The sequence below is a fragment of the Ischnura elegans genome, chromosome 11 (genome assembly GCF_921293095.1).
Source record: "Ischnura elegans chromosome 11, ioIscEleg1.1, whole genome shotgun sequence".
Lineage (NCBI taxonomy): Eukaryota > Metazoa > Arthropoda > Insecta > Odonata > Coenagrionidae > Ischnura > Ischnura elegans.
Genome location: NC_060256.1, coordinates 99,917,526 through 99,942,260, shown reverse-complemented (window position 1 = coordinate 99,942,260; position 24,735 = coordinate 99,917,526). Strand labels below are relative to the sequence as shown.

Genomic DNA, 24,735 nt, shown 5'->3' with positions numbered 1-24,735 from the left:
ACCAGGATTGCGAATGATCTTTTCTCCCTTCGCCTTGACCAGGTTTGCGAATGATTTTTTCTCCGTGGACTTTTCACACAATTTGTGCATTGCGGGTGACTCCCGTGAAAATTATCACCGTGGCCCGGTATACTCGCTTATTTATCGCTTACATCACTCGTGGAAATATAGTGGGGCTCTAATGTGATCTCTGCGTCGCTCCGAAAGATATCTATTCTTAATTAGTCAAGCAGTCTAAGCTTAGCGCGTAGCCACTGAGCCTTTAGCGGCTCCCTGCTGAATTCGTTTAACATCTGTGTAATGATATCTGTGCGCCAGGAGCAGTTTTCGACGAATCGTGTAGCTTCCCTTTGTGTTTTATTAAGGCCACGAATTAATTCTTAGTGAGCTGGATCTCATACGCTCGCTGCATATTTAAATTGAGTGCGAATTAGCCCCTTTCATTCACTTTTCCATTTGGAAATCTTCCCACAGCACTCTCGGCGAATCTTACATTCTGCAGGGCTCTGTCGCAAATTTTTCTAATGCGTTTTCCCCCACGACAGGTTCCAAGATATTGTAATTCCCAGATACTTGACAGGTACTTCACTTCAATTAATGGATGCATTGGCTCGCTTTCCTCCTGCTCGATGGCACTTCAAACGTCGCCATATTATTCACGCGTCAACTTCTATCTGCTCCGTTGCGTGCAACACGCGAGGTGCTAATTATCGACTCGAGCGCCGTCTAAATATGGCTCTGCTCTTTGATGGGAGTCTCAAGTTGCCGTTAATATTTCGAACGTCGTCACAGCCCCTCTTCCGAAGCTCCCTCTGATGTGGCTTCCATCTCCTGCTCTTATACATGTATGTCTATGCATGGGCCGCCTAAGAGCGCTTATCATTTTACCAACACCCAGATCGATGGCTAAGGGCGAAAAGCTTACCAGAGGGAAATAGATTTCCGTGTTGGTCGGATATCGCCTCTTCAATCCCCCCTCCCTCCGTGTTTAAGAGGGGATGTAATACTCTCAGCTCAACAGATCGCGTTTTGTCTTTTTTTCGTACAAGAATCTTTCGTTTATAACGAGGAGACAATTATACCACCTAAAGAAGCGACTTATACCATCATTTCTACTGTTAACGAGGAAAAAACAAATTTATATTTTTTTCAAAAAAAAAAAAAAAAATAATTTAAAAGAGTTGAAGAAGATAGGGATAAAATATTTAGCCCAACTGAAATTGTATAGAATTTGAAATAATTAGTGACAATAGCCAAAAATGTTAGATCTTTTGAAAAAGAGAAAGAAGCAAGAATAAATGGAGGCAATCGAGCATATTATTCTTTGCAAAAATTATTCAAAACTTTAAGAGGTTCTAATACTAGAGGTAGTCGGATGTAAAGCTTGGAGCAAGTTTAAAATAGCAATTAGTTTTTACGCAATTGTTTGCATCGTCGGTGTGCATTGTGGTTCGTGTGAAAAAAGAAACTTACATCTAACAATCTGGGCATTGAAACAAAATTTAATGTCACTAAAATTGCATAAAGATTATTAAATGGCAATTATTTACTTTTTATTAGCATTTGATTTTTATTTACTTTTTATATCAATGTTTTTTTTACACATTTACCAGCCTCGGTGGCGGCAAGGTAAAGTCTTCGCATGCCAAACAACATGTCGCGGGTTCGAGTCCCGCCTGGGTAGGTTTCTCCTGACCAGGGCTAGGTTCGTGTACGTGCAATCGTTAAATTTGTTGACTACCCGATGTAAAATGGCCAATATGAGCTTTATTTGGTGGTAAAATAAAAATTAAATATTAATCAATTATTTTCTTCTGTTTTGGCCATTTTTAAATACCTTCAAAAAATCTAAAATTAAAAGTAGGTAAAGATGGAGGACAGGCTGAAAGAAAAGTTACCTGTGCGTGAGGCAGTTTGCTTGTAGTTCGGATACTTAGATCGCAATCCCAAATATCTTTAAGGAGTGTATAATCGGTACTCTTCAGCCTGGACTCATAATGAATAACCAGATGGGATAAGAATTCATTTAGATGGGATTGACGGAAATCAGATTGATTAATTAGTGTACTGAGACGGAGTAGGGATTGGATGGTTTTGCTTTGAATTATTTCTGTATTTTTGCGGATGCTCTTGTGATTGGCGCAAATTTCGTGGATAATGCTTTTTTAAAGCCTGATGGTAGAGTTGTGGGAATGTGGAGTGGAGAGATGTCAGAGAACGCTTCATTTACACTCACGGAGACTCGAGTGAGCGAGGGAGTGGTGTTGTTATCAGTCGAAAGTGTTGATAGGCACTCAATCAAGTGGGCGGGTGCACTTGAGTGTTGAGTGAAGGGAGCATCGACACTCTTAACCCCTACGATATGAGCGCGGGCAGACGCCAGCACCCTCTGTTGGGACTCTTCGGCAGTTGGAAGTGGGGACATAAATCTGCGCTCCATATGACCCTGGCTCTTTTGATGTCTCCGCCCCAAGAACCCTTTTCCTCTCGAATTTCTTCATCGCTCAGCAGGAATAGACACTTTCACCATCACAAACGAACCCGAGCAGCATATATGGAGACGGAAATTGCTCTCCGTTCGTGTGTGTATATGTATTCAGATTTTCGAATCGCTGGCCGAAGCGAAAGTAGGTCGTGGACAAAATGGCTCCCCCTCTTCTATAGAATCGTGGCCTTTATCTCTATTATAAAATGGATTCGTCGCTTCGCCTATGAATGTCGTTTATACCAGGGTTTGATTTTAATCGCACCGTGATATCGGGTATTTGCTGGCTTGGTTTCTATGTAATCGCCGAATATCTCCAAAAATGTATGTGGAAATAGTTCGATTTGTACCCCGAAAATTGGACAAATAAAAATTCTCATATAGGTAGCCATGGACACTCAAAACATAGCCGTTATCTCCATTAAAAGATCATTTTTTTTCTTGCCCACGACCATTGAACTTTACTGCTTCGCGAAAAGGTTATGGTTGTTTATTGCTTGTTGCTAAATTCAAAGAGATTGAGTTTAAACGAGTTATAAAGCTGAAAGTTGTTCCTATATTTTACAAAGTTTTATTTGAAGAGAAGTAATCGGCGAGTTGCTCCTGAAACAATTGATAATGTTAAGTAGCAGGTTTTTGACCCATCAGTAATACGACATTGAAACAATAATAATTTGGTGCTAGTCTCGCTGACATCGAATTAAATATTTTGATGTGATTGCCGTTAGTCGCCACACAAGAGCTCCTTTCAATTTCCTTGAAAATGATGAGGTAAAATATCCCCTCTTCGTGTCCTAGTTTTATATGCACCAATGATTATGATCTCGCTTCAATTTTTCACTCAGCCTTAAGTTTATTTTGCACTGGTGGGGCTAGAGTTCACATTGAACTATACCAAAGGCGTGTAAATATCGCTCATTAATCGGAGGATGTTTAATCTAGATTGATCTCTCCTCATAATTAGTTTCAATTCGTCTTCTTATGTCATCTTGTTGCATGTATTCACGTTTCATGTCATCTTCCTGAAGGTGAATATTTAAAAAACAATGAAAAACTCATTATCATAAGTGTATTCAGTATTAGGGATACGAAAATCAACTATTTTGAATTATCCGCCAATTATATAGCATCGTTGTTGTCTGATTTCATGCTGATTTCTATGCTTTTGAATATTCTCCCGTGGACAAAAATTAATTAGCCTCAGTTTTCGAGTAAAAATTAATTCGCAATTTTCTTAATGGATGTGAAAGGAAACATTGGAGGGGGTGTTGTTGGGATTCCATAGCAACCAGGAATGCCCTCGCCTTGGAGTGAATGGCTTCATTCAACCCGTGTTAAAAATTAAAATTCATTATGATGTTAGCGAATTATGCCTCCTCAAGCATTCATTATCCATTTAGTCTCAGTTTCCACGCTTTCTTGAGAAGGTCCTTGGAGGGAAATGACGTGAACTTTGACCCCTGGTGTCCCCTTTACCCTCGAAACTTCCCCGGGCCGACGCTAAGAAAAAAAACACGCCTAAGGTCCCGCCTAAGTTCTTTCTCATATTGTCGTTTGTCGCATAATTTACGGCCCCTTTTTCTCCCATTTTTTGCATCCTTTTCTCTCTCTCCCTTCTTGCATTTTTTTTCGTCCTCCGCCTCCTTCCCACCCCCTACCATGCACCAAACGTTGCCTCAAAATCGACGCTAGAGGGTGCGCGAAGCGGAGCTATGGGAAATTCGAGAGCTTTGTTTTTCTTTTCATGGCGGCGGTGAGTCCAGACAAGAATGCCGAAAATTACGGAAAGGTAACCTATCCAAGTAAAAGTTGAGAATTTGTTGTTTTTTGAGGATGCTGGGTACGATTATGCCCTCGTTACTCTAAAATAATCAAAATGCTTGCGAACGTTAAAATCTAAATCGCGTTTTGGTATTCCATTATATTCTTGAAATGCGACCCAATGTAGAAGGCTTTTTCAAGAAATTCTTGTTGTGCAAAAGATATAAAAAAATTCTTTTTCATTATAAAGCACTACATTCATGATTTCCTTAACGAAGATATCAGCTATATCACTACTTAGCTCATTTTTTACATGTATTATGTACTAAAAATTTGAGAAATTGTTGACCAAAATTAGTGTAACAGGTTATTCTTTTTATGGGTTGGTAAACACGAATTATTTTCTCTTTCCTTCCGAAAACTTTTGCTCCTTTATTTTTAGTATAATCTGGGCTAAAATTACGCACCATAAAGTTTCACAGTTGAAAGAGTTGAAAAAAGTAAAAAAAAATTAATTTTTACATTTGATGACTTCATACAAAAAAATGATTTACCTACATTATGTAATGAGTAAAGATTGGTTAGCGGTTCCATATTACAAATATTCAACAAAATAATGCCAAAATGGAATGAAGTATATCTTTTGATCAATAATAATTATAGATACTTGAATTCCATATGCAGCAAAATATAAGCATTATCATAATTTTTGAGAAATAAATACATAGTTCTGGGTTGCAAAATTCGCCGTTTTAAAAATAATTTTACGAATATGCATAATGTATTCGTTATTGGAATTTGATAAAACTCTATAAAAATAGAGAAATAGTTTCAAACTTTTTTGAATAGGTTATTGTGCGTGAAAATAACTTATGGTATATTTACTCATTTTTTATGCATGTTCTGTTATTATGACGTGACTGTATAATTAATTTAAGGGTTGGAGGAGTCATCTCGAGTGGCCCTTGGGCCGCCTGTTGCCATTCAGTGACGAAGGGGATGACGGCCTGAGGAAACATAACGTGCACATTGATGGGAAAACCTCAGCAGGCCTTCCTTGACTGTGGTGTGCACTTAAAATGCTTAAATGGGAATCGGAGGGAGGAGATATCTGTTGGATGCATTTGGGCGAGGGATGAAGGACGCGGGCAGCTGCGTCCCAGGGGCGGCGAAGGGGGCGCCCCTCCCTTATTCCAGCCAACCCTCCACTGAGTTCCCAGGGAGCATTTCCGCTCTCAACAGGAAGTCGATCTCGTAGGGTGGCATTATTGGCGTTTGAATTATTACAGCTTAAATATTTTATTTTTTAAGAGGACATTCCCGATATATCGGCAATGGAAATGAGGAACTTCGTGTGGGAAGTTAAATAGTTTTATAGAGCGACAAGGATTCCTAGGCTGATTTTGGTGGGAATAGGAGTGGTGAAACGAGGATCGATTTTGCTTTTGAAAAATTAAATTAAAATTTAATTAATCCTCTTATTTTAATGGCCGAATTTATTTATTTGTTTAAAAAATAAATATTAAAATGATTATCGTTTCATATTCTACTGTCTTTCGCCTATTTTGCTTGTGAATAAATGAATATCTTCAAAAGAAAATTGGGCGCTGCTCCATTCGAGAGAGAAAAACTTCGAATATCTTGAAGCAACATCCGTTTTGAGGTCAGTTACGAAAATATTCCTCACTTTCCTCGCTTTTGTAACTCATAACTCTTGATTTTCTAAAAGAAAATCCGACCGGAAAGAGGATCATTTCAGTGCAATCATAGATACTCAAGGATTGCTAATATAAGCCTACTGTTTGCATTTATATTGCTAGTTCTTTATCAAGATATTTCTTGATTCGGAACTGCAACACTACATTGGTTAAAACAATCAATAGTTATTATTTAATAAAATATCAGTTGCTTGATAAATCGTTTCAACATGTTTGCCGACTTCCATGCGATATATTGCCGAAGTTGATGAAGTTCAAATTTGAAAGCATATGAATCGATAGATTCCTACATACCGCAAGAGGCTACTTAACTACTCAGGCCAATATCATAATTAAATATAGATTTTTTCATATATATGTTACTAGAGATCGATGGTAACCAAACTTTTATTTTTAAAATCCCACAAGAAGAGTGAAATTAATTCTCCTTTGCAATGGTAACTTCTTTTGTTTATCTGTCTCTCTCATGATGACGCATATTGACACTTTTGGAAAATGTTCTGTGTTCCCAATAGCAGCGAGATATCTCTTCTGATCTACTGTCATAACAGTCAACTTCGATGAATGAAAGAGGCTCTGCGTGTGTACAGTGACTGTCGATTGAGGACGAGGCCGATAATAAAGGGCGTGTATTTTAAGTTATGAGAATTAATTATAAAAAAAAATTTATTAGAGATATCAACATCCAGGGTCCCTCGTTGGCATCCGAAGAGGGCGATTTACACTCTTGGGGAGGGTCAAAAGTGCGCTGTGGCATGATCGGGGATGTATGAAGGTCGGGGAAACGGGGCGATGCCATTTTTTGCCTAGTGCTCGGTAGCCACGAAACCTGGATTCCGTAAAAGCGGCTTTAACGTGAGCTCTGAAGGAAGCTTCGGTTGTTCACATACAGGGAGCGTAAGAATCATGGGAAACTCGCCTGCAGGAGTTTATTGATGCTACAAACCACGATGGCCGGGAACCAAGTCAGAGACTCACACGCCCGGGAAGGGGTTTGGATGGGAAGGAACAAGGAAAGAGGCGCCGCCGCGATTAGCGTAAGGGACAGCACATATATATGCTTCCCCATGTCCATAAACAATAAGTTGCTGAAACAAAACTTACCAATAATTCTCGAGGTAGTGATCTGCTTGCTGCTATGTTGAAATTAATCAAACATCAATGCAGATCGGGAAAATATCAAGAGATCACGGTAGTTTACTATGCCTTTATAACACACATTTACTGCGAGATACATCTCCAGAAGAGCAAAGACACGCGCGAATGCTAGCCAATTCGAATGGTGTATCACACAAGATACAATAGTTTAACGAATTTACTCTCATTACATAAGGTACACACACTGTGCACATGGTAGAAAATTTACTTAAAAGATATTTCTTGCCTTCGAAGCGCAGCACTGCAAGGGTTGAAATTATCATTGGACATGCAAAAATACGAATTGTTTACACTCTCTTTTGTGGCCTCGACTCATAAAATGAAAGTAGCATATCGAAGGAAAGCCATAAGAGGGAAGACATTTCGCAAAAGGACGCAAGAGTAGCGGGAATTTCGGAGAAGAGTGGCCAAATATTACTCACTTGACGGCGGGCGACGTTTCATTGCCACACGAATCAAACTTCATTGCTTTCCTCACCAGACCCAAAAGTAGGGACGTAATAACTGGAAAACATCCCCCACATACCCTCAGGGTTTTCGATGATCAAGTCAAAAGGAAAAAAGAACAAAATCAATAAAAGGAAGAGATGGAAGAGGCGATGGAAGGACAGGGTGAGAGAGAGAGAGGTTTTATTTTGGAGTCGAGAGTGAGTGATAGGGAGGGTGAGGGTGGGAATACGACAGACGATAAAAGGGTTGATGGGTGGGGTTGTCTTTCGTTCTCGTCGAGGACCTAAAAAAAGGCCATAAAAGCCGTGTCTCATGGGTCCCTTTGAGAAAGCGTCGAGACGGCCGTTGGAGGAGAAGGTCCTGCCCAACACTCATAACCTTACCACAACACCGAATCACTTCCTTCCCACACATCCACGGGGGGGGGGGAGGAGTTTTTTATTTTTTGACGGACGAAAAAATGAAAAAAAGAACGAAGGACACGAGAGAGGGATGTTATAGCAGTAAATTTATTTATGCTCTGATTCAAGCCACGTGTGAACAAAGAGCGAACGATACGGAAGAAATTCGCATCATTTTTGGAGTAATCTTGGAAAATGTCGTCTCGTGTAAAATGAGAGAGATAGACTTAATGTTGTAACCCGAATGTATATTACTAAAATCAAAATTTATAACTTTTTTATGTTCTTTAAATGTTTGCGGTTTTATTATAGCTATAGCACTAAACATGATAAATAAATTTATCGAAACTTTGGCGAGGAAATGAACTTTCTACTTCAATGACCATAAAAAAAAGAAGCTGATACAACTGCACTTTATCAGTTGTCAAGAATTATATTAATTTGGAATTTGCATCTGCATATTACCCCGCAAGCCTCCTCAACAAGTATGGAATGTCAGGACAACTGCCGTTAATGGAAAAGCAAATGCTAGAACGAAATTACGGCTTGCATGTATTGAAGTCCTCTATTGATCGGGGTAAAAACCAATTCCTTTATCGAGCCGTTCGGAAAAATATCTCTCTTAATTTATCGATTCTGTCTGATCTGAAGTATGACGAGATTGCAATGTGATGTTCTCCGTGGCGCTATGAAAGATATATATTCTGCATTGCTCAAGTAATATAAGCCTAGCGTTTATCTTCCGGAAGACAAACTTGACTTTTATAATTGGTTACTATATACAAAAAAGTTTTCAATATGGAAAGGAACCACCACCTTTAGTAAACGTAGCCAAGGAATGGATAACAATTAACGATACCCGTAATAAGAAAGCACACCGAGTTATGGAGAAATCGACGAGCATTAAAATTTTGCTGTTGGAGCTTGAAAATGGCTGTAGTATTAGGTTTTTAACATTTGACAAAATGTAAATAATAACAATGGACTATAAGTAAGTGATTTTATGTGAAGAAAATAAAAATTTAGGAATAGAATTTCTTTTCAGGTGCGGGTAGACAGGTTAAAATGGCTACTTTTTAGCAGTGACAAACGTTTGATTTTTGATAATTCGGATGGAACATTTTTCCATAATTATCAATGAAAAATGATTGCCTATAAATCTTCCTTATGGAGGAAGTTACTGATTAAACGTGATTCTGCCTCCTTACTTTTTAGATCACATTCTTTTTATGGTCTTATGTAAAGCAATTCCTGCAAATAAGTTGTAGGCTTGCTATCGGAAGACGAAACAAAACAACGTACAGAAATACTTCCTCGTAAGAGAGGCCAACCAAGTTCACAGGCATAACTTAGACCCATTCAACCAGATATTCCCTTTTAGTGAAACCCTTCTCTTATTCCGCAGCAGAGCCTCAACAAGAATCACCCGTAAAAATATTCACCGCATTTTATTTCTTTATGACACGGATGCTCAAGATTGTATAGACTCGAAGGGAGAGTGATAGGATGAGATTCCTTGAGCGATTTAAGAGCAGATATCTTTAAGAGCGACACGGGAAACATCATATCAGAACTCCACTACATTTCTAGGTCCAGTAGAAATTATGAAATAGGTGAGATATTTTGCCGAACGGATAGGTTTGGGAATCCGTTTTTCCCCGCAACAATGAAAGTATTTAAAAGATATCTACTTGGTGGGACTCGTTCATCAAATCACACCAATTTGCTCCTCTTCCTTTGTATTGTAATCGTCGTTTTACCCGCGCTTTGATCATGCAACATCAAACTTTTTTTCTTTGCTGAAAAAATCCATTTGTATGGCCATAGTAATTGGTCTGTAAACTTATAATAGGGTTGATGCAGTTCTCTCTAATTGATTTCTCTATCAGATTCAGCTATTCCCCTGCCATACGCCTATTTCGGTGGCATGTAGGGTGGAACGTAGATGTAAGTCGCATAGTCAGGTTTGAAGTATTGGGATCAAATTTCATTGACTTGCTATCAGGGTCATTCCATGTGAATTCAACACACCACTCAACCCGACCACCTCAGATTTCTTTCAAATTTGGTGTATTCAATGGTACTGGTAAGTGATGGAAAAATACCAATTTGTAGAGGTCAATGATGATTTTGACAAAAGTTACAGGTCCGCAAATGTTGTGAATTTGTCGAAATTTCAGCGTGTCTCTCTAAAGATAAATGACTATAATTCCGGTTTTATTCAAGGTAGAAAAATGAAACTTATGGTTTTGGAAAGGTAATATATAGGGCTTTACAATGATATACAACACGGCCTATTTATAATAATTTTAATACTCGAGGTCATTGACCTTGACCTTTGACCTTGAATATCTCAAAACACCCCCCCTTCAATTTTTTTTATAAAAATATATGTTAATGCTCATACATTTTTCTACACGCATACAAAATATTAAGATGGCACACTTAGGGCGTCATGCCCAAAAAATTATTTGTCTACAGAACTACACAAGCAAAATGCAAGAAGTACCACTTAAATATGAAATGCCCATTGTTGAACGGTATAGGTCATGGCTATATCATTACAGTGTTACAGAAAACAATGTGATGGGTAGCTTCAATGAAAATATAATAAAACTTTGTTTCAACTCACCTCATAAGTTTCCAATTAAATTGTTGATGTTCGCCAGGTCTGATCCAGGGAGACAGTATGTCCTTCCAGTTTGTTACAAAGGATCGAGCCTTGTGAGAATATCATATCTTTTGATGATATGACTGTCTGGTTTGGTAGGGAACACAAACGATGGAGATGGTCTATGTGGGTGCAAGAATCGGGTTTGTACTTCATCTGTGTCTTGATAAGTGTGTTCGACATATGCAACCCACCAGTGATTATTGTATAAACAAGCAACGAATCCATGTATGTTTGTAAACAGCATTTCTCTCACCACAGCTGTCACTGACTCTTCTCTACACTCTGATGAGATGGAATATGCCTTTGTCTTCACTATACCTTTTTTAATAGGTATGACACAATGAAGTTTATGGGTACCAGGAATCGTCCTAATATTTTCGAAACGATGCTTTAGCCTGGCCATGTCTTCATCGTGATGGGTAGTCGGTGTATAATTGAAGGTATATGGAGGGATATTTACTTTGCTCCACTGAAACAACTCTCGTGCTGTCAATATGTGGTTATCGAAAGGTCTCTTGAGGCTTGCAAGTGTGGATAGTCTTTTTACGGTCCCTGCAACCCCATCACAAGGTCCTTTGCCATGAGCTGTAGTAAAAAAATGCCATTCTGCAGTGACACCAAAGTCTTCCTGATGGTAGCTCAGATTAATGAAATTCTTTCTATTTTTATATTGGGCAGCGCATCCATCGGAAAAATAATAAATGTACTTTGGAGTTGAAAAGTGGCATTTCAGGAAATTGATGAAATTGCGCTGGAAGCAATAGACACATACGGTATCATGGTGAAGGCAGTCAGATATTTCTACATATGACACATGCTGTATTTTATTAGATATAACGTCTCGATAGTAAGCCACGAATGGATGAATTGTGGCCTGTGAGTTATTCCAGTGAAATCCTTGAAATCACTGGGTACTTTCCCCCGTAAATTTTCTTTTCTGACGCTTTTGACTGATTTACAGTAGTATTCTATGTTAAAATGGCTCACCTCAAGCCACAAAAAACAAAACATATCACTCAAGCTGGCGTCTGAATTCTGAAATTCTTCCCTTGAGGACTAAGAGCATTTATTAATGGACATTATTCATGCAATTAAAACGAATTACGTACATATGGCTCCACTCAATGCACAGCGAAATAAAACATCCTGTGCTAAAGTAATCACTTACTACAAATACGATTTTGGAATATTCAAATCTTTGTTTCTTCGTTAACGTGTTTTATTTTTTATACAGGTATTTATTTACTGCTACATCAATTTATTGTGTCAACAGTTATTTACATGTTTTCTTTTTTCATGTACCTATTGAGCATTTTGATGATCCAAGTTCTTACTTGTAATTTGTGCAATTATGTAATAAATGTGCATCACTATAAATTGTATGATAAAAATAGAATTTTTGCAATAAATGTGTTTCACTCCAACGATGATGCCCAGAGCATAATAAGCGTATATTCTCTGCTGTACTAAACCTACCTATCGTAACGTATGTTTCCAATCCCTCTAGGTAATTATTTTCGTCAATAGCTATATTGGGTCATAGAAAACGCCCTCTTTTTTAACAGTTTAAGTAATGTTTTCGATTTCTTCACCCATTATACGAATCCATTGCTTGCCATTTGGTCAGAATGGGAATGAAAAAGGAGGAGATTGAAAAAAGACGATCAGAGTGAGATTCAACCCGCTCCACTCTCGGTAGCCTCTTTCGATTTCGAAAGAATGATAAAAATTGTGTAACCCGAGGGGGCATAAAGAGGGTGATGGCCTTTGCGTCTTCCTTTTATTTTCCGTCAACCACCCTCGTTTCCTCAATAACAGTCACTTGAATTTTTTTATTTTACGCCGCTGTGGGTGGAGGGGTGCCCACGAATTTGGTTCTTTAACTTCAGAAATACGAGTGCCGATTGGTCTGCCATCTGGCGTTTGGCACAAATGAGAGCCGTCCACGGTTGACTGCGAAGCATTGATTTCCTATTTTTACGCCATTGCCTCATATTTTATTCGGATAAATTCAATGTTCTTGCTCAATAACGGAGGGTGAAACGGATTTCTATTTGCACGGGAGGGATAAAAATAATTGTTCGGTAAACTTCCTTTTCATATTTGCCGTCCAGTGGTGCATTTTGTTTTTCCTTTGTTTTTTTTTGTTGTGTGTTCGTCGTAAGAGGGCAAAAGGTTCTCAATTGTTGAATTGTAGTCAATTGTTGGCAAGTAGCAAATACGGAACGCGTGTGCTTCGGACGTCCAGGAGAACCTGCTACAGAGACCACGTCCCAGCTCGCCATTGCATTAACGCCTCAGAATTTTCGTAAGTACCATTCGGCGGCAATACAATCTAATACGGTTCACTTTTCATCTTTGTGAATATTAAACATTTTCTGGTCCTTCGGGCCGGATACGGCTTACTGAATCGCACATTTTGTTGGTTGGATCAATTTGGTGAATCCACATCGTAATCATTTTGTTGCTTATCATATTTGAAATCATTATTTGTCGTGGCGAGTGATTGGGGAAATATTTGTTCCTTGTTGTTTTATTGGCATTTTTGCTGTTCTTTGGTCGTTTTCTTCTGGATTTGTGTCAGGCATTTCCATTCGTGTAGCATTGTTTCATATTCATTTGAGTGTAGTTGATTTATCATGGCCGATAAAGAGAAGAGTAATAGGCTAATGAGGAGATTTCGATTAACTAAATCTTAATTTGAAAAGAACATGCGTATCATTGAAAAGTTACACGAAATATCCATGACGGTCAAAGGCAACGCGGAAGATAAAGACCTTTTTGAGAGTACGTTTTTGCTACTCGATAATCAATATAAGTCCTTCGTTGAATTATCGGATCAATTGCGGAAAATGACAATTGAATTAGAGTTAGATAAGGAAGAGGCACAACAGTTACAGGCATTCGATAAGGTAGAAGGCTACTACCACGAAATACGAGACGTGGCAAGACGTGTTCTGATTCGGGAGGTACCTAGAGCCTCTTCGAATGAATCCGAAGATAGAACGGTGCATTTACCTAAAATTACGCTGCCTTCCTTCGATGGGAAAACTGAGAATTTCAAGCCGTTTTTTGATATGTTCAATAGTCTTGTTCACCTAAACACAAAATTAACTGACATTGAAAAATTCTATTATCTGGTCTCGAGCGTACGAGGTAATGCCCACAGGCTTGTAACTAGTTTGCCGCTAATCGCTGAAAACTATCAAATAGCTTGGAAACCTTTGATCCAACAATACGAGAGTAAACGCCAGTTGGCCTTTCATTATTTAGATAAGTTGTTTAATTATCCATGCTTGAAGAATAATTCTCTGGATTCTTTGCAAAAGTTCATCGAAACATACTCGGAAAATGTGATTGCATTGCAGACGTTGAACATACCTTATTTGGGTGAATATATCTTGTTCCATTTAGCATCTCGAGTTATGGATCAAGACACTAGAAAACATTTTGAACTTGAGAATAACCGGGTGGAATTTCCATCGGTTCACGTGCTTTTAGAATTTGGTCGCGACTACGTTAACGTTCTCCGATCATCGGGAGTAAAGGACAGCGCACAGTCTATATTATTGAAAGAGGTTAGTTCATTAACCAAATCTTTTGCATGAGAAACCTCTCATTTTCATGTAGCTAAGGTAGAGAAGTTATCATGTCCTGTTTGTTCGCGTGATCATAAGATATATCAATGCGAGAAATTCATTTCTCTACCGATGACGAAGAGAAGAGCATTGGGAAAACAGAACGGCTGTGCTATAATTGTTTAAGAGAAAAACATTCCTCGAAGCAATGTCTTTCCAAAAGTCTTTGTAAAGTATGTAATAATAAACATCATACTTTAGTATGCAATCTAAACTCACTACGACACGCACTACGACAATGTATTCCACAAATCTCAAGCCACAAATGATAAGGCACAGTCTTTAAATGATCGACCGGCTGCAGAACTCCTTAAGAATACCGAACGGGTAAACTCTGAATCAGTTGTAGTCGAGGGGGATGGCTCGTCAAATTCAGATACATGTTCTGCATGCCAAATGAATTTGCATTATTCAATGGTTTTGTTGGGGACATGTCTTGCACTTGCAAAGAGCAAGTCAGGAACGTTCATTCCTATTCGTGCTCTAATTGATCCTGCTTCTCAAGCAAGCTTCATTACAACGGTCTGTCAGCAACGACTAGGTATTCCTCGCAGATCATCGCTGGTCAATGGTTTTGGTTTAGCCGCTACTCCGATTACGTCCACCAAGGGCACTGCCTCTGTAGTTATTCGGCCGCGTCGACGGGGCCCTGAGCTTCAAGTAAATGCAATTGTTATACCAAAGATAAGCTCAACACAACCCACGGAGCAAGTCCCAGATAGAGTACGCCATCATTTTGAATTATTAGAATTGGCCGATCCGGAGTATTATAAACCAGGGCCAGTTGATATTTTGCTTGGAGCAGATATGTATTCCGATATTATGTTGGATAAGATATAAGATAGAGTGGTTCGTTCAAGTAGACTTCCCACAGCATGACCTTCGATTTTTAGGTATGTGCTTATTGGGCCATTAAACTCGGTATCTTCTACAATTCGTGACTCATTTAACATTTCTACTTGTCTTGTATCTGCGGAATCTGATCTCGCTTTAACTCTACAAAATTTTTGGAGATTAGAGGAAGCACCTATGGCTCATATTGTGTCACCGCAGGATGAGTTAGCAGAAGAAAAGTTTGTTAATTGCCATTATCGAAAGCCTAGCGGCAGATATGTTGCTCCTCTACTGCTTAAGGAAATAGATTATTTGGCGACATTGGGAGATTCTCAGACGACAGCCATTAGGCGATACAAGTTGCTGGAGAGGAAATTGAATGAGAATCCGCAAGGCAGAGACGAACATCCGAATCCGAACACTATTTTGTCCGAATACATCTCATTAGGCCATATGTCTCAGGTCGGATGGGGTACCGGCAAATACTATATACCGCACCATGCTGTATATAAAGAATTTAGTACTACTTCTCTAGTGAGAGTAGTTTTTGATGCATCTACCAAGACCACTGCAGGAACTTCACTTAATGATATTTCTGGTGGGACCCAAACTTCACCAAGACATATCAGACTTGATTATTCGTTTTCGTTTACATAAGGTGGCCTTAATAGGTGACATATGTAAAATGTACAGAACGATTGAACTTCGGCCTGAGGAGAGAGCGTATCAACACATCATATGGCGTCCAAATTTAGATTCTGATTTGCAAGAATACGAACTTAATACGGTAACTTTTGGCCTCGCCTCTTCACCTTACTTAGCTATGCGCACTATTAAACAGTTGCGCAAAGATGAAGTTGCGCAGGGATTTATTTGTAGATGATTTGGTTACTGGCACCGCATCTTCCCAAAAAGCAGAGAGCTTAATCAATGAAATAAATAAGGTAATGAATGCTGGGGGATTTCAAGTCCGTAAATGGTGTAACACTACCAATTAATGTATCACTTCTCACCTACTATTTGTTTGGTTTCGTGTTATCTTAGGGTATAGAAACACACTTAATTATAAAATAACATGCACAAAATATCACTTTTACACTTTTATATTCAGAATATCATGAAATAAGACTAATTGGGCTCAACTTACAATCGATCATTATAACAAACAGATTGCATAACTTCCATTTATATTCCAATGGGCTTTTAACTCTTCCCCTTGTGTATTTATAATAATCATTCAAGTCTAGTTATCGGGTTCACTGCTCGCGTCTCCACTCAAGCACTGCCGGATGGTACAGTACTCCACAACTCCACTCTGCCTGATATCTTCCTCCACGATCCGTATCTCGATCTTTCTCCACCTTTTTTTTATTCACGCGTCCTTCCTTCTATCGGTTCTCTCTCTTCGCCTCCTTTTTCTTTGCGTCCTCTCTTTTTTTCTTATTCTGCCGATCTTATAAGACACGTCTTGTACGTAGCTCTCTCAACCCACGACTCCCCTTGTGTATATCTTTTCCGCGTCCCTCACTACCATTCTTGCCTCCTCACTACCATTGTTAATTTTAAATTATTTAAACAAACAACATGGTGGCTAGTTTACATTATGTTACAATGGGCATCCAAGGTAGTAGAGATGCTGCAAGAGCTTCCGTCCGATCTTTGCCAAATCGAAGTGAACTTTAACTATGATCAAGTTCCCTCAATCAAATTGTCGGGCATCTATTGGGAAGCCAAGTCGGACACATTTTGTTATAATGTACGACAATGGGAAACACCCGATACCAAACGAGGAAACACCCAATACCCATTTTGTCCACGATCGCACGGATATTCGATCCATTAGGGTGGATCGCCCCTGTTGTTTTCTGGGCAAAATATCTCATGCAGAATTTGTGGAAATTAAAACTGGGTTGGGACGATGAACTTCCGTCTTCTGATTTGAAACTTTGGAAAGAGTTTGTGAAACAATTGCCATCATTGGTTGCTGTCAAAATCCCAAGATGGATAGGAAAGGACACAACTTTGAATATGGAATGTTACATTTCCCAAATATTTGGATTTTGTGATGCTTCTGAACGAGGGTATTGTGCTTCTGTGTACGTGCGAATGGGTGATTTAGCAGAAAAAGGAAGTGTTCCGTTAGTTTTGTCTAAGACACGAGTTGCACCAATTAAGACTCAATCAATCCCTCGTTTGAAACTGTTCGGAGCTGTCCTGTTATCCAAACTTATAAAATTTGTATTTGATAGTATCTCGGGAATGGTAAAATTAACTCTCGTATTTGCTTGGACAGACTCTAGCACTGTTCTAACATGGTTAGACGCCCCACCCCATCGTTTGAAAACCTTTGTTGCACATCGTATCATGCAAATCAAGGAAAATGCGATCGGTATTACTTGGAATCACATTACAACTCAAGATAATGCTGCAGATATAGGAAGTCGGGGCCCAGTTTTGTGTTTGCCCAGTGAACTAGTTTATCAACATTTGTGGTGGCATGGGCCCGCTTGGCTATCGGAACCCTTTGTTAATTGGAATATCAGTTCTTTCCAACCAATTGAATTCAATCAACTATCGGAAAGTAAACATGTTGTAGATTCCGCCTTCACAGTATTTCTGGAACCCGATTTGGAATTTATCAAACGTCACTCATCGTGGTCCAATTTGTTGAGAACTGTGGCATACTGTCGGAGATTTATTACCAACACAAGGGTTAAATCAAATAATCGCATCAGTGGATATCTGAAATTGAATGAAATCAATACGGCATTGATACTTTGCACTCGAATGACTCAGCAATGTCACTTCAAAGAGGACACTTATCGGTTAAATCGAGGTCTACCTTGTTCAGTTCGAATTCAACGCTTAAATCCCTTCCTTGATTCAGATGGCTGTCTCAGGGTGGGTGGGCGTCTTCAAAACTCAAATTTATCTTATCAACGGAAGCATCCATTGTTGCTACCCAAAAATAGTCATTTGACTCACTTGATAATAGACTATTATCACAAGGTGTATTTACACGTAGGGCCAGCTATCTTACAGTATTTGTTAAGTTTTAAATTTTCAATTATCCCTGCCCGAAGTGTAATCAGGCACAGAATTTATAAATGCATCCCTTGCTTCAAATTGCGTTGTGCCCCTAAAGTACCATTAATGGGAGACTTGCCTTCTCCTCGTGTGCAACCTGCGCGTGCATTCTTACACACAGGAATTGGCTTTGCAGGACCGTTTTTAGTGAAGAAATCCTTGAGAAGGAATGCAAAAAAATAGAAGGCGTATATGTGTTTGTTCATTTGTTTAGCAACCAAGGCATGTAATTTAGAAATTGTATCTAGTCTCTCAACAGAGGCATTTATTGTGGCCTTTGAGAGATCTCGAAGAGGCTTATGTTCAGATGTTTACACTGACTGTGGCACCAATTTTGTCGGCGCAAATAGGTATTTGACCGGATTAAACAAACAGTTTCAAGCCTTATTAAAGGGTAATGAAATTTCGGATAAATACTCCATCACAAATATCACTTGGCATATGAGGGACCTCACTTTCGGGGTCTGTGGGAAGCAAATATCAAGTCGGCGAAAGGTTTGTTAAAAAGGACAGTGGGTAGCCAAATTTTAACTTTTGAAGAACTATCAACCGTATTTGCCAAAATTGAAGCGATATTAAACTCCTGACCATTGGTCTCTTTGCCATAGGATCCCAACGAGTTGGAAGTTTTAACACCTGGACATTTTTTGATTGGCACACCATTAGTGGCTATCCACGAACCAAGCCTTTTAGATGTCAAAATCAACAGAGTAACCCGATGGGAACTTGTGAAACGAATCTCTCAACATTTCTGGAATCGATGGACGAACGAGTATCTATCCACATTACAATCTAGGTCAAAATGGATTTTGGAAAATCCAAATTTAGAACGAGGAGATTTAGTGATTCTTAAAAGGGAGAATAGTCCTCCTTTGCAATGGCCGTTGGCTAGAATTATTGATGTTCATCAAGGAACTGATGGACGAGTGCGAGTTTGCACTGTCCGAACAGCATTTGGTAATTTTAAACGCCCAGTCCCAAAACTGGCCAAACTGCCTGTTCAATAATCTATTTTTTCCTTTCATTTGTTTGTTTTAGTTTCTCTTTTCTTTCGTATACCAGGGCAATTGTTCATTTTCTTGTACATATCGTTGCTTAGGGAGCATTCGTGCTGAACCATTCCAATCCGTGGGCTGCCCATTTATATAAAGTCTCTGATGATGGCCCCCTTCAGAGTGAAGAACGTAATTTATAACCTCACTTTTGTTCATTATCTTCCCAGGTTCAGTTAGCGCGCTCTTTGTTTAGTTTCCTCATATTTTCCTAAGCACTCACGACGTTACTTGTTTATTATTATTATTAAAATTGGTACCCAATTTTGGAGGGTGGGTTATGTTCGGTGAACTTAATTTTCAAATTTGCCGCCGAGTGGTGTATTTTGTTTTTTGTTGTGTGTTCGCCGAAAGAGGGCAAAAGGTTCTCAATGGTGAACTTGCATGGGTCGTAGATAGCTCCAAAACCTATTTTGAATAAGTAAAACGGATACATTAGCTCGTAAAAATACCTTAAGTTTCTCGATTCAACATCTATAGAAATAAAAAAAATTGCATTTAATATCGAGAAAAATTTCTCTGAGCCGACCACTGCGCGAAGACACCCGAGCGTTGCCGAGACCAGGCGTGACGTCATAGGTGCCTAAACAACCGTAGGGAGTTGGGAAATACGCTGAGCGCATGATGTAAAATTTGTTTTGAGGGAGTATTTAGCCGCTAATCGTCACTTTATTTTGTTCTGTTATTCATGGGCAAGTTTTCCTATTGCTATTGTGCCACGATTTATACTTGGGATATTAATAATGCGACATCGGGATGATGAAGTACAAGCGTTTGACTTCGTATGTTTTAGTTATCAGAAAAATGGATGATAACGTTGCCGCTCGTTCGAATACTACACCTGATATTCATCTACATCTACATAATACCCCACAAGCCGCCTAAAAGGCGTGTGGCGTGGGGTGTTAGGGCACCAGCCGTTTTTTTAGCACACCAAAAATTGATGCCACGACCCTCATGGCCTTTGTTAAGACAAATTATTGCTATACGTCGGCGGCAAATCGAGATGTAAAAGGAACTTGTGATACTGGAGGATAACGATCGTAAGCTGTGGTGTTGACATTAGAGTAAGCTTTGCTGTTGAATTTGGCAACGCCGAATTAGCGGAGAAGGTAGTCCTATCCGTCCTACGGTACGAATTCACAGCAAAACAGTGTGCACACAATCCACATGTGAGATCGTGAATCGGTTCCGCTGCCAACACAAACTACAACCTATTTCAATAATATAGGTAAATCCACAAACAATATACTAGCATATACCATAAAAATATAGTGGGAAAAAGGCAAATACTCTTATCAAAAACTGGAAGTCACTGTTACATTCTTATATTCATCACGTACAACTTACAATAACAGAGCTCGTTATGATGTAAACAACTATTTATTCACTGATTTAAAGTCTTAAATTAGCCCACACAAGTGACACAGGTGACTTTTCTCACCATTATTCATTGAAATAATGGAATAACAAACATCGCACAGTTTTTATTTCAATAGCTTGATCGTGAAAAGTCATATCTACGGTGAACAACGAAGGTTTACACGCCGCTGACAACTTTTACACTACTGTTAGACATTTATCGATAGCTCAATAGCACTTTTTACAATTCAATCACGCTGGAACACTGATAACTCTTGGACCATATTTTTCAACCTAGTCAAACTTTGTGCATTATAACCACTGGCACTGTGATTATTAGCAGTAGCTGAACGGGAGATGTCACGTTGAAAATAACACTATTTTGGCACAAAAATGTTCCTAGATGTCTCCAATCAGCGAGCAAAAGTTGCATTGACGGGAATTCTCCTTATAATAGACAGTCCTAAACGACGAATTCTCCGGTACCTACGAATAAACGGATGAAGGTATTTTATTTAAAGGATAAGCGGACATTATTACACAACAAAATCGTTCTAATTACATACTTAAATGAATAATATGCCGTCGATAACATCAACTCACAATTAACGTATCCCCGTTCCAACATCCGTGGCTCAGACTCCTATAACGATGTTATTTAGGTATTATAAAATTTTTGGTTGAACTGCTCCAGTTTTATATTTTATGTTCTTACTCAGATATTAATATTATAAATAATAAAAAAATATGAGGGCTTCCGAGCCTCTATCGTTGGATATTTATCTTTAAATAGAAAATAATCAACACATCTAACAAACGAAGCTCTCATAACTAGTGGCAACTATTACAAACAATCACAACAATAGCTTCGTGTGATGTTTAGGCACCTTTGACGTCATCAAGGCTTCGTCGGCAGTGACTTGGAGGGTGAGGGAGTTTTTCCCGCGCTTTAAAATTCGTTTTATTTATCATTGAATATCTCGCGAAGGAAAACTCAGATATACATGCGGTTTTCTTTGTTGTAATCAGAAAATAATTTTCTGTCCGCCTGTGAAATAAAAAAAATGCATGCAAGTTCCCCATTGTTGAATATAAGTCAATTGTTGACAAGTAATACTTAACGCGTGCGCTTCGGACATGAGCGTTTCTACGTAAATGTTATACAAGGGTTCAAAAATTCAATTTGAGGTATATGGACCGTTCAAAGTCCTGACATGGTGTAAATATTCCAAATTTTAATAATCCGTACCTTTTTCTCCCCATACTCCAACAATTTTTTTACAAAACGCCGCGGAATTGAGCTCTCGTATCATATGAGCAAATGATTCCGTTTACAGAGGCATTCTATTACTGAAGATTTCGCAACTAAGATAAGATTTTTCTATGAAAATTTCCAGTTAACCATTCTCCCCAATCATGACTGTGTCTTACCAATCCATTTCATCAATACTTGAAAGTCACATGTTCACGCAGAGGAATGTAACGCAACAGTGCGTCGTTTTGGTGTCAGTCAGTGACGATTGACATAATTTTTTTCCGCTGACCAAAATCGATGGATGCGGGAGATAAATCGTTTCGTATCCAAATCACGTCCATCCCAAGGATGAAAGATCAGAATAAAAAATTCCCCAGCATTCACCGTTTTTATTCCTGAGGGCCGTCACTGACTGACATTTTAACCTTAATCAAGTTTCAAGTTTTGGTGCGTGCGCTTCATTGGCCTCGACTGGTACACTAAATTCGTGGCATAATATGTTCCTCGAGTGATAATGTTATATTAGTTTTATTATTATTGGTAAATTGTTTGGATGAGAGCTTCTCGGGTTCGCGGTGTTTCGATATTTATACCCTCCTCCTTCACCTAGGTGGTCTCTGATTGGTTCGGGATTTTTCCTCCTTCCTCGTCCTATTTAATGCCAGGTTCCAAGCGCTACTTAGCTGCAGTCCTCGATCTCTGTTGATGTTTTTGGGGTGAAGACGGATCTCCACGGCTTCTTTAGTTATACGGTCCCAATAGCCTCTTGTTCTTCCAAGTTGGGCAGTTTCTTCCCAGTGGATATTATGATTTTCCTGGACACAGTGTTCAGCAATGGCCGATTTTTCAAGTTGTCCGAGTCGGAGGTGGCGTCGATGCTCCTTCACCCTCGTCTCAATGGTCCACTCCGTCTCTCCAATATACACTTTACCACATTCGCATGGGATGCGGTAAATGCCGGCTGTCTTGAGATCAATAGGGTCCTTGGCTCGGACTAACTGATCCCGGAGTTTGCCAGGAGGAAGGTGAATGCTGCGAATATTGTGTTTAGCAAGAATCCTTGCTATCTTCCCCGAGACCTTGGAGACGTATGTCAGGATGGCTTTTGATGCTGGAGGCCGTTCTTCGTTTGGTTTGTCTCCTTTGTCTCGTCTAAAGGCCCTTTTAAGGGCCTTATGGACTTGGAAGTGGCTGTATCCGTTGTCTATGAAGGTCTTATTCAGATGTTTCAATTCTCCTTGCAAATTATCCTCGTCAGAGATCTTTTTGGCCCTATGAATTAATGAGGATAGGACCGCGTTCTTCTGTGATGGATGATGGTGACTTTGCCCATTTAGGTATAGATCGGTATGAGTCGGCTTCCGATATACCTTGTGCCCCAGGGTACCATCTCCCCTGCGGCGGATGAGGATGTCCAGGAAGGGCAACTCTCCGTTCGTTTCAGTCTCCATGGTGAAACGTATGTTGGGGTGACGGCTATTCATGTGGTCGACGAATGAGTGCAGGGTATCCATTCCGTGGGGCCAAATGATGAATGTATCGTCGACATACCCGAAGAAGCACTTAGGGCGCAGTGGAGCCGAGTTGAGGGAGTGTTCTTCGAAGTCTTCCATAAAGAAATTAGCGATGACAGGCGATAGAGGCGAACCCATAGCCACTCCATCCGTTTGCTCGTAGAAGTCTCCGTTGTATAGGAAGTAGCTGGAAGTTAGAACGTGGCGGAAGAGTTCCACTGTTTTGCGGTCCAATATTCTTCCCAGCAAAGCCAGGGTGTCAATAATTGGCACTCTTGTGAATAATGACACCACGTCTAGGCTCACCATGATATCCGTCGACTGTACGTGGATGTCTTGTAGGGTTTTGACGAATTCCATGGAGTTCTTCACATGGTGTTCACACCGTCCTACAAATGGTGCAAGTACTCCACTTAAGCATTTTGCCAGGTTGTAGGTTGGGGCTCCAATAGCAGAAACAATGGGCCTTAGCGGCATAATCTTGTGGATCTTTGGCAACCCATATATCCTTGGTGGGGCTGGTGCCTTCGGTCGTAGATTCCTTAGTTCTTCCTCTGGAATGCCAGATTTTTTTATCAGTTCAATGGTCTTCCTGGAGACAGCGTCTGTAGGATCACGAGGCATGACTCTGTATGTGTCATCTGTCAGAATGTCCAGAATCTTTTGGTGGTAATCTTCTTTTTTCATGAGGACCGTAGCGTTGCCTTTATCTGCCGGGAGTATCATGATATCCTTGCTGTCCCTTAATGTTTGGAGGGCCAACCGCTCCTTCCTTGATAGATTTGATTTTGGAGGTATGGCCCTGAAAAGGACCAGTGACACTTCATTTCGTATTTCTTCTGCTTCCTCCTCAGGTAGCTTCCTCACCGCCTGCTCTACTGCTCCAATGTATTCCTTATGCGGAATATTCCTAGGTGCTGGTGCGAAATTCAGTCCTTTGGAGAGCACTGTCATGGTGGTGTCGTCAATGGCGTGGTTAGTCAAATTCACCACAAGGCGATTTTGATTCTTCGAAACACCACGGGTGCGGTTCCCTTGTAGTCGTTGGAATTCGGTCGGTAAATTGGTAAATTGTTAAAAGTCGGTAAATTGTTTGTTTATGCAGCGGAGTATTTTATTTTTTTGCCAATTGTTGACTTCGGCATGCCGCGTATCACCGTCACCTTCATTGTCGTCGTATCGCTTCGGTACGTTTGTTGTGAAAGCGGGACATAGGAGCAGAATGATTGTTGAGATCTGAAATCCTTAATTTTAACATATGCCAGGATTTATTAAGATGGCAAAGACGGGAGCAGAGAGACAGCGCGAGCCTCGTGAGAGGGAAAAGCAAAGAGGTGAATGCGAGG

The 24,735-nt window shown here is 39.7% G+C and overlaps 1 protein-coding gene across 1 annotated transcript; it reads right to left on the bottom strand.

The window, feature by feature from the left end:
* Positions 1–3,423: 3,423 nt before the first annotated feature.
* Positions 3,424–24,343, bottom strand: LOC124167673. Its single transcript, XM_046545657.1, has 2 exons — positions 22,955–24,343; positions 3,424–3,507 (listed from the first exon to the last, which is right to left on the bottom strand). Exons 1-2 carry the CDS (start codon positions 24,341–24,343, stop codon positions 3,424–3,426), a joined length of 1,473 nt encoding a protein of 490 aa, XP_046401613.1.
* Positions 24,344–24,735: the final 392 nt, after the last annotated feature.